The 11,504-nt window shown below is 32.8% G+C and overlaps 1 protein-coding gene across 1 annotated transcript; it reads right to left on the minus strand.

The window, feature by feature from the left end:
- Positions 1–1,205: 1,205 nt before the first annotated feature.
- LOC106428949 (nitrile-specifier protein 2-like) lies at positions 1,206–3,458 on the minus strand. The gene is made up of 4 exons (XM_013869693.3): positions 3,243–3,458; positions 2,921–3,159; positions 2,558–2,818; positions 1,206–2,273 (listed from the first exon to the last, which is right to left on the minus strand). Exons 2-4 carry the CDS (start codon positions 3,113–3,115, stop codon positions 1,326–1,328), a joined length of 1,404 nt encoding a protein of 467 aa, XP_013725147.1. The 5' UTR covers positions 3,116–3,159; positions 3,243–3,458; the 3' UTR covers positions 1,206–1,325.
- Between the last annotated feature and the right edge of the window lie 8,046 nt (positions 3,459–11,504).

The raw sequence follows: 11,504 nt of genomic DNA on the forward strand, positions 1-11,504 counted from the left end.
CTGAGAAGTTTGTGAAAGAGATAGTTCGCTTACATAGGTTCCCTGTTTCTATCATATCAGACCGTGATCGCGTGTTTCTCAGTAGTTTTTGGAGGGAGTGTTTCAAGTTGGCGGGGACTAAGTTGAAGTTTTCAACGGCTTATCATCCGCAAACAGACGGACAGACTGAAGTGGTTAACCGCTGTTTGGAGTCATATTTGCGTTGTTTCACTTCGTCTCACCCAAAGCAATGGAGCCAATTTCTATCATGGGCTGAGTTCTGGTATAATTCTTCCTTCCATACGTCTCTCAAAGCGACACCATTTGAGTTGGTTTATGGGAGAAAACCACCGTCGCTGATTCGTTTTGAGGAAGGTTCAACATCAAACTTTGAGCTTGAATCGATGCTGAAGGAACAAGATGCTATGCTGGAAGATATCAAGATACATCTCAGTCGCGCTCAAGATTTAATGAAGAACAAAGCTGATAAGCATCGTCGTGACTTGCAGTTGGAAGTAGGATCTTTGGTGTTCTTGAAGTTGAGGCCTTATAGGCAAACGAGCGTATCCAAAAGGTTCTGTCAGAAGTTAGCCGCAAAATTCTATGGGCCTTTTAAAGTCATTGAGAGAGTGGGTGCAGTTGCGTACCGTTTGGAGTTGCCGGCGTCTTGTAAAATCCATCCGATCTTTCACATTTCACAACTCAAGCCGGTGTTGGGTAAGGATCACGAAGTCATACCATTGCCTGAGTCGTTAACAGACGCTGAAGAGTTGGTTCTGTTTCCGGAAGAGTTGTTGGATTCTCGTTATGATGCGGAGGGATTTTTGGAAGTCTTAGTGAGCTGGCGTGGACTTCATCATTTCGAGAAGACATGGATGAAGTTGTCAGAGTTGGAACGAAATTTTCCTACCTTTGAGCTTGAGGGCAAGCTCAATTTCGGGGAGGGGGGTATTGATAGACCCAGACGCTGTTACGTGAGGAAGAAGAATAGAAGAAGAGTGGAGAATATTGAGCAGGAAGAGATCGATGACGTGGAAGTGGCGGGAAATACAGTTGGAGTTTGTTGAGTTGAATAGTCAACACTAGTGGACTATAAATAAAATACGTAGAAGCTTAAGGTTCTTTCTGCAATTGGTGAGATTGTATCTTGTTTTCGAGTAGTGTTGACTACGAGAACTTGGCTCTTTACCGTTTTGGCGGTTAGAGATTGTATTGGACTTGTTGAGAGTAATAAACTACACTTTTGCTCTTAACATATGGTATCAACCACCATGATCCTCCCTTATTGAATGACATAGAGACAACACAATCACAAACAGTTATCACCAAACGACTTTTCAAAGTATTTAAGCTGAATCAGTCCCATAAAAGAAGAGATCATCAAAGCGGCCATTGGTCTGAGCTTTCCCACCATGCATCACCAGCCCTTTCTTACCATCAATAGTTCCACTCGTGGAAGCCGACCATCCCCTAATATCTGGAGTCTCCTCGTCTTCACCTAACTTATCCAACCTCTCCCACTTCAATGTCTCTGTGTCCAGCGCAAAGGTCCCACCGATTAATTGTCCCGGGCCTACGTGAGCTTGTGGATCCATCGCAACCTCACCTCCAAATATCACAATGTGTTTACCAACAACCGCACTAGCGAAGACACTCCTCGCGGAAGGCTTCTCTCCGAACGTTTCCACTTGTGTCCACTTGTCTTCAACAGGATCGTAGTAATGAACATCATCTACTTCACAACCGTTGAATCCATAAACCACCCAAACCTTCCCTTGCACTACTTCGAGCCCAGCTCCTCCTCTTATGCTAACGGATTCTCTTGGAGTCGCACACTGCACCCACTTCTGATCAACGATGTTGTAAGCGTCTAGGTTCTTGAGCCGCTCCGTAGCACTCACTCCACCGAAAACATAAACGTTGTTCTCATTGGCTGCCATAGAGTGGAAGCTACGAGGAATGGGTCCCTCTTCGACCGGAGTTAGCAGTTTCCACTCGTTCTTTGTCGTGTCGAAAGAGTAGAAGCCGTTGTATTTTCTGGAAGCGTCTCGGCCTCCAAAGACATAGAGGGTTGATCCAATGAACACCATGCGGACGCCTAAGCAAGAGAGGTGGGGAACATCTCCTGTGGCTGGAGAAATTGACCAAGTCCGAGTCTCCAGGTCAAAGACGTAAAGGTCTTTGTCGATGGGCTGATTTGGTATGAGCTCGCCACCAAATGCGTAAATCTTGTTTCCTACTTGTGCTATGGCATGTGAGCATCTTAGCCCAGGAGCCTGTCCCTTTTGCTCCACCTTACAAATTTATAATATTTGTTAAAAAAATATTTTAAGAGATTTATGTTCGGATTAGTTACACGCGCGCGGAATTATTCGATGATTCCCCAATTTTTTAATTTTTTACGTCACATTCCCTAAATTTTAGTTCAAAGTTAAGTTAAACTAGAGTTATATATATAACCACCGTTTTTTGGATTTTCAATTTAATCAAGCATTTTCCACTTATTCTGAAGTATTACCAATAAAATCATTAGTTAATTGAGTTGTGTTTGTGTTTATAAAAAAATCGATTTTACTACCTTAATCCACTTCCCTTGCAATTCAGGAGTGGATGGGAAAGTAACATAGGCTCCAAGGGAGTGTAGAACATCGCTCGAACGCCCGTGAAACCCAATGATTTTGCCACCATGGAGAACAAACTTAACCCCTGGACTTGTCTCGATGTGCTTATTAGTTTTGCCTTTACAAGTCTCGAACTTAAGATCCACGATGGTTTCTTCGGTTGCTTTATCACGGAATGCTTCCACGTATATGAGGTAGTCATCTGCATCAATCTCAAACTACAAAGAGAAAAAAAAACAAAAATAACTCTCAAGGCGAAACCAATATTGAACAAAATTGACATTTTCAACAAAGTAAATAATAGTATATATTATTATTACCTCCTCAGTTCCTAGCAGCGTCTTTTTTCCATGTTCGTCCCCAACAACCACTTCAGAACCATCTGCATATTCAAACTTGACGAAGGCTATACAATCTTGGCCTTGACCTACATATATTTTTCTAATACCGTCGTGAACACCATCATCCCATACACCTCCTTTCTTACCACCCTTTGCTTCCAGCTTTTGGGCCATCTGTTTTACCTATACGCTTGATAATCTTGCGAATATCTTACAACCTGTAATTACGAAAATAATTAAATCTTAGACAAACTACAGTAATATGGAAGAGATGGATTACAGGGAAGTTGAGAGAGCTGACCTTAGATAAAAGTAATGCTTTGTGCAGTGATCCATATTTGGAAATCGCATGGGTATTTATCGACCCATGGGAAGTTCACGTCGACATATTTCTTGATATTTTTATATTATCTCGTGATCCACGAGACATTGAATAAATTGAGTAATGAATGAATACCTGTTAGTACACGACGACGTATCGAAAGCAGTTGATATGAAAGATTTTGGGATTTTCACTACTATACAGCTATTTATTTAATAGTACTAAAAGACAGTCCAACTCATCTACCAACCGATTTTGCTTTCTATTTATATATGGAGCATTAGGTATGAAAAGTCGTGGCAAATACCCCAAAGGAAATATAGTAAAATTTCTAACTCAATACTGATAAATGAATATTACAATCTGTCGGTTCTAATTTGACATGATTGATTAGTGTTATAATTATTATTATGATATTATCATATTTATAATTTTGCCATTTTTAGTTTTGGTAATAAAAAAATTTTAATATGTATTCGCTCAGGTTTACTCTTTTAATTCATATTCTGATGAAATAAAATCATTGTATGCCATAATCTTAATTCTATATAATACTTATCAATCCTTATATATTATCTGAGAAGTAGTTTAGTAAAAAAAAACTAACTACATTGCTTTTAATAATTTTATATTATTATTTTCAAAATATGATTAGATTTCTTTTAAACATTAATTTTCTATTATAAATACATAGATAAAATTATTATTTTGTTGAATTCAGTAACGGATTTACTTATAATATATATAAAGTATTAATTTTAAAAAATAATCTTTATTTTTATATAAATTATAGAATATCTTCACGTATGTTTCCATATTTTTAGTTATTAAACAATTCAAACGAAACATTTTTTTTCAAAATAAATCAAACTCACATCTTATCCCCCTTAAAAGTTTAGTATTTGTATACTCTGAATTGAGCACACCAAGAAGGCGAGAACAAAATGACCACAAATTTTAATAAAAACATGTAATCTTGTAATTTATGTTAGTGTTATTAATGTATCATCATCCAGATTTAAATCCACATGATACATGGTTTGAAAAAGGGAAATCATTTTCCTTTGATTCTTTAAAAGTATATAATATGCATACCGTATATATATATATACTTGCAAAAGCTAAACCAACTGAAATTGCAGCCTAAACTCAAAATCGGAACCCTAAAACCGAGCGAATTGGGGAACCAAAACAAGAAGTCATTTCTCCGTCGCTGCTAGCTTATTTTTCGAAATCATGGTCTTTTCCGTCAATCCCCGCCGTCTAAACGTCATACCTCTGCAAGCTTCTCCATCGTTTTCTCTTACGAAACACTCTGCAATTTTTCACTGTTCAAAAAAAAAAATAACTTCTGGAAATCACCTTTTACGTGCCCAAAATTAAAAAATAAACCTGACTAAATTTCATTTCACGTTCACTGACAGAAGCCTATTAATTTTGAAATTCATCTTAACTAGTCCAACTAGAAAACAAATTGGCCATTTACTAAAATGTCCACCATTGGTTTAGCTTTTCAGAGGAGAAATAGGTCTTTAACCATTAAAAACTGTCTTAGCACATTGTGGTCTGCAGTGTAATAAAAACACACAAAATGACCTTTTGTGTTAATAACTCTACTAATAATTTACCCACCAAAAAGCCATATACTATAATTAGTTAACAGTAGTTACAAGTACTACATAGTTTTTTTTTCTTTTATGAAAAATAACAGTACTACATAGTTTCCTGCTGATCTGTTATCACGAGTCTCAGGTTTTCTTTCTAAACAGATCTGTTTCAGTTGACTATGATTTTTTGTCTTCAAATAAAATCTTAGTGTTGTTCTTGTTATCTTCATGATTCAAGAAACATTTCCCTTCCTCTACTTGTTTTTTCGGTTTGTGCTTGTGACTCTAGGGGTTTATGTGTTCGTCGCCTTTGTTTCTAAACAAGTCTCGATTTTTTCGGCTTTGTGTAACTCAAACTTATAATACAATGAAAATTACAGAGACAGAAAAGGAACGGACAAGTCTTATAAAATTACATATATAAGATATGATCCTCAAATTGATCTTGAGGTAGAACTTATCTAACCTACAAATTGATCTTGAACTAGAACTTAATAAACTTCTACACACTCAAAAGTTTCGTATACCCGCAATGATGGTAGTGTAACAACTATTGGCCTCAATTATAAAAAGAGAGTACCCCACTTTAAGGGAGGTCTATTATGATTTATGGAATACATTATGCTTATGCATATCCTCTAAACAGCGATCTCTTTGAATTATAACAGAATGGTGTTTTCTGCAATGAGTAGTCAGCGCGAACGGCTGAACAAAAGAACGAAGAAATAAATAATTTATTTATTAAAAACCTGATACGGCAAACAAGTGTATAAAAAATAAGTTATCTCAATAAAGTGGATAGGAACATTTTTATATCTTATTATTTTTATATGATGCAATAAACGTAAACAAGAGGATACGACTAAATATAAAATACATGTTAGTAATTATTTTTGCCTTTTTTTTGATGTTTTCGATAAATTCAAATCATTTATTTTAATAATTATATTCAAAGGACAACTATAAATTCAAAATATTTATTTTAATAATTATATTCAAAGGACAATTATTAATACAATATTTTTATAAATGAACAGTGAATTGTTTTTGCCTTTTTGATGTTTTCTATAAATTCAAACCATTTATTTTAATAATTATATTCAAAGGACAATTATTTATAAAATATTTTTATAAATGAACAGTGAAAATATTTTTTTCGAACAGATAAATTATATAACTCAAACCAAAATAAATAAGCAAACCGTATAAATTAAATTAAATGATAACTAAAATAACAACATATTAGTATTTAAAATATTTTTATTTATATTTTATATGAATAATTTTAACAATTACAAAAAATAAAAGAATAATTAATTATTATGAGTTAAGTATTTATAAGTATTAATATCCAGTCATCTACTATAGTTAATATTTAATGTAGACAACAACAATACTAATTTAATTGTCACACGATACACACACACCATCTCTTTTTCATACATAAATTCAACTCCCTTTTTTGTACACTTCTTTCTTTTTCTTTTCAAATACTGCTATATATTTCAGAAGAACAACTGTTCTATATTCTATCAGTTTCGCTTTAAATGCTGGATAAGTAAAAATTTATCTATTGACAAATCAACAATACGGAAATATGGTCAGTAATAACAAAAAGTTAAATACAATCGAAATCTAAATTATAAGATTTTGGTTATTGTATCTACTTTTTCGAATTAAAGTCCAATACTAATGTATCTTATAAAATATCCATATTAATGTGCTGACCAGACCTTTTGGTTATTGTATCTACTTTTTTGAATTAAAGTCTAAAGAGACGACTTTACATGCGTTTCCAGTACAACTGTACAAGGCCAACAATATACTTTGCTGAAATGAAAGGAGGAAGACTATCTTGTACATTACAGTATCAAACTGAAATTAGGTGAAAGCTTCACAAGGATCAGGAAACTCCTACTGGCTTTTCCTGTATCTAAATATCCATAAGTTTTCACTCTTTAATTGTATACAATACATTATGATTTTTTGGTGTGGGGGATGCTGGGTATCAAAATGGAAAATTGAATACCTGACGATAAAACGAATTCACGTGCAGTTTTACTTGTAGAATATGTATTCACATTCAGGGGCGGAAGCAGGATCATAATTAGACGGGGGCACATGACGTTTGTTTCATTATGTCTAGTTCTATGGTTAGAGGGCATTTCCCATTAAATACACAAAATTTTGAAATTTGCAAATTTCACACATAGATTTATACGACGTCAACTATGTTTAACAGAAGTGAAGAGGATGTTAATGTTTAATTAAACACGAGATTAAATTATCCTTGATTGGCTCATTATCACTGCAATCAAAAAAAAAAGAATCATAAACACACAACACTAAACTAATTTTAAAATCAGAAACTCGTTTAAAATTATCTAGTTTTCTTCGTCCTTTTTCACGACATGTAAATCGACTCCACTTCGAAGCGATGCAAAAAGAAATCAAAGCGAAGAAGAAAAAAAAGAACAGAGTTTGGAGAATAAGAGATGTTGAAACAGATTAGGGTTCCAAATTTGAATTTAAACTAATTTGATTTAGGTCCCAATCGATTTGAGAGTTTTTGTCTTAGGGTGAGCGTGCTTTTCACAATTTAACCTCACATTTAATTAAAATTAACGTCATCTTCTATTAAATATAGTCAATGTTGTCAAAATTGATGTGTAAAATCTGAAAATTTCAAAAGTTTATGTATTTAATGGGAAACAAAAATTTGTTAGTGTATTAAATAAGGATCTAAAATAGTTCGTATATTTTATTAGCAAACAAAAATTAGTTCGTTTATTTTTAAGGAATTTTCCTTTCATAATTTACCACGTGCTTAATCAAACACTAACGTCGTCGCTACTTTCGTTAGACATAGTTGACACCGTCTAAAGTGATATGTAAATCCTGCGAATTTCAAAAGTTTGTGTATTTAATAGGCAACAAAAATTAGTTCATATAGTAAACGGGGATCCAAAATAGTTCGTGTATTTTATTAACAAATAAAAATAAGTCTGTGTATTTTTAAGGAATATTCCTTATATTTATGTATTAATGCTTTGTTAACCAACTTTTGGACGAACATGTATTCTATTTATGCTTATCTTGTTTTTTATCGTTTCTTAATTTTGTCATTTCAAATCATAAGAGCATATTACATATACTAGATTGTTTTTCCGCGCTACTCGCGGACTACGATTTTGGATTTGTTACATTTAATAATTTATAATTTTATATATGAATTATTGCCTTTGATATTATATTATATTTAATTTAATTGAAAAATATTAATTTTATTTGATTAGTTGCAAATGAATATTTTCACTATTTCCAACTTATTTATTGGTATTAATGAAGAATTTTTGTTCTGTTGTAGCACAAAGTTTATGTTATTGTAAAAGACATTGATATTATTTGAGACCAAAAGTTAACACGATTAACACAATAAATACGAAGAAAATAGGTTTGGTTATAGTTTTTCTTTTGTGTTGTTTAATTTCTTCTTATCCTACTTTGATTTGATATGCAATCATTTTTTTCTATTTTTGCTCTTGATTTTTATTTGATGCTTCTAACAGAGATGTAAATTATAGTTGAAAAGAACTATAATTTCACCTTAAATAAGAATTGAGAGCAAAAATAGAAAAAAAAAAACATGATTGCATATCATATAAAATGATTGTAAAATGTAATATTATATATTGATGTCCAATTTTTAACATAAGATAAATTATTTCTCTCTGTTTCGATTTTGTTTAGATTATTTTAAAATTGTTTTCATACTTTAGTTTTGACATAGTTATGCTAATAATACAATAAATAATTTTTCATTTTTGGTGTTGGATCTCTGAAAAAGTACATGTAATATGTAAGAGTAGTGACCAATCCAAAATTTCTTTGAAAAAGTAGTTTAATACATGTTAAAAGTCTTACAGATATTAAATTACATTCAAATTTTACTGGTTTGTACGTCGTTTAATACATTATTTAACTTCAAAATTTAAAATAAGGAAACTGGAAATTTATCAAACATATACATTCAATTATAAAAAAAATAAATGTAATAAAATAAAAATATAAGAAGGAATATTTTAACTATTTTAGTATTTAAATGTGTTGTCATATATTTTATTTTTTATTCCTATAATTTTGTGGTGCTTAAAAAGGAATTTCAACCATTTAATACGATTTTGTAATCAGTTATCAGTCTGTCAAATACTACATACAAATTGAACTATGTGAAATGCTATATAGCATATATAGTTTAAATATTTGAAAAAGAAAATAGAGGAAAATATGAAGCTTATTGTCATTACATCTTCCAAAACAATTAGGAAAATCTGTATCTTTATTAGACAATAAGGAGCACTTTATATAGAGAATTACATAAATATGAAACCTTAATACAATATGGTTTCGGAAATACAAAGACATAAGAATATGGGCCTTCGAATATGGGCTTCCACCAGACCTTGGTTTATAACACTCCCCCTTGGAAGACCATCTCCGAAGTGGTTTGTAATATGCTTTGGATGTTGCCTCATTAAAATTTTACCAGTAAAATCCAATGGGATAAAACCATGGTGAAGGAAAAAGAGTACAACACGTATTACTCCCCCTGTTGAGTACATCTCTGGATGTCAGTAACGCCTTAGTAATTAGATCCACCAAATCCTCGTCTGAGTGAACTTGGAAGGACAAACAACCTGTATCACCAAAATAATTTACCCTTCTTCGGGTAGGTTAGTATCAAATGGACCTAAGTCTTTAGTTCCTTATAGGTAACAAAAATATGTATAATCCCGTTCTAGTGCCTTTGGGTCGATCATGAGCTATATCTAGCTAATAGATTACGGAAAATTATTTATCTAGCCTTGTATTGCTCGCCAAATACGTCAAAACTTTATGGCACTTAGACATGGCATTTCGGGACCAAAGATCTCCTCATTTTCTTCATTAGGGCCGAAATTATTTTTTCTAAACTGAGGAACCTTATAATTATGGGACTTGTCAATTCGTAAGCTTAGTCCATATCAAATTTCTTGAGCATGTTATCTATGTATGTCATTTGATCCATAAGGATTTTCCTTTCAAGGTGCTCAATGTATAATCCAATATATAATCTTGTTTTCCCAAAACCTTTCATGTTGAATTCGAATTCTTTCTTGATGTATTCTATCTTTGGGAAATTTCTCCATAGGTTCCGAAGATATTCAAGTCGTTCACATAAAGATATTCAATATTGTTCTCGAGAACTTGATGTGTTCGGTAGTTCGATACCCTCTGGAACTTTCACATAAATTTTGTTATCCAGTGGACCGTATAGATATGTATTTTATTTGCCAGACTTATAAGGAATCAGAATGTCGTTGCATCCACCACATAGGAGTATGTCTCCTTTATAATTGATTTCAGGTCTTTGTGAAAACCTTATGCAATTTCGCCATTCTTATTATATTTTCTCACCAAAGACTTACTTATGTCCAACTGGTTTGACTACATCTCTTCTCTTAAGAGATTTCATATACCACGTCTTATAGCATTATCAATTTGCTTAATCAATTTCTCTGAGTAATTTCTCTGAGTGCACTCTATGATAGACGTTGGTTTCATGATCCTCGCTTTTGTCAAGCGCTTTTGTATTCAAATATTATCTCATCATCGACGTCGATATTATTTTACCGGTTCCATTTATAATCCAGACATGACATAATGCATTTAGATCTTATTATTTTCAGGTGCCTGATCTTTATTCATGGTCATGTCTAAGGTTTCCTTTGGACAACCTTAATTTCGGATCTACCATTTCAATTTTATGCTCTTCTCATTTTCGAGTAATACATGTATGGAACCGTCTTATCTTAACCAAGTCCAATATCAATTTTATTAGAGCATAACCCGCTGGTATATTTCAGTTTGGGTCATCAAACATGTCTGGCAATTGACTTGTTTAAGTTCTGAGAATGATTCATTCTTTGGACTCTTATTCTATATTCATATTTGAGGATCATTATTCATTCTCGAAATCGTTTACCAGCTTATTATTTCTCTCCCTGATGTTGTACATACGGATTTATCTAATCTATGGCTTAGCCTTAATCATATCTCTCGTGGTCTTATATATTCTTATGGAGATTTATATCCAACGTATACACTTAATTCAATTTCAGATCTCATCTTATAACTTTGTGGTGGAGCAACTTATTTAAGTTCTCTATATGGGAACATTAATTCTTCACCCTTTATCAAATTCATGGGAGAGTCTCTATTTGTTCTTTGGCATTATGCGAACAAATTTTGCTGCAACTTATAATGATTCATAAATCCACCGGTATCACCAATTACTCTTGCAAACTTATTGCAGATTTTGACAAGGATATGTACAACCATATGTCGTCACATATGATGGATGATCAGTCCATCCGTGGGTGATCAAGTCCACGAAATTCCTTGCTTATTTTCAAAATATCATGGTGAATACTCATATTATCAATTCTCTTATTCAAAGGGGCAGCATATCTTAAACCATTCAATAGAATGTTGCATACTTAACCAGAATGACATGACCGGTTTGCCAATCATTAATCTCCATATAATCTTTTTGTTGTGCAATTTCGTTTTCAGATTTGATTTTGGCCGAGTT

Source organism: Brassica napus, chromosome C1 (assembly GCF_020379485.1).
Source record: "Brassica napus cultivar Da-Ae chromosome C1, Da-Ae, whole genome shotgun sequence".
Lineage (NCBI taxonomy): Eukaryota > Viridiplantae > Streptophyta > Magnoliopsida > Brassicales > Brassicaceae > Brassica > Brassica napus.

Coding starts and splice junctions, on each gene's coding strand:
- LOC106428949 (XM_013869693.3), bottom strand. CDS start 3,115: ATGGCCCAAAAGCTGGAAGCAAAGGGTGGTAAGAAAGGAGGTGTATGG. Junction 2,819..2,920: donor CGCTGCTAGGAACTGAGGAG/GTAATAATAATA, acceptor TTCTCTTTGTAG/TTTGAGATTGATGCAGATGA. Junction 2,274..2,557: donor TGCAAGGGAAGTGGATTAAG/GTAGTAAAATCG, acceptor TAAATTTGTAAG/GTGGAGCAAAAGGGACAGGC.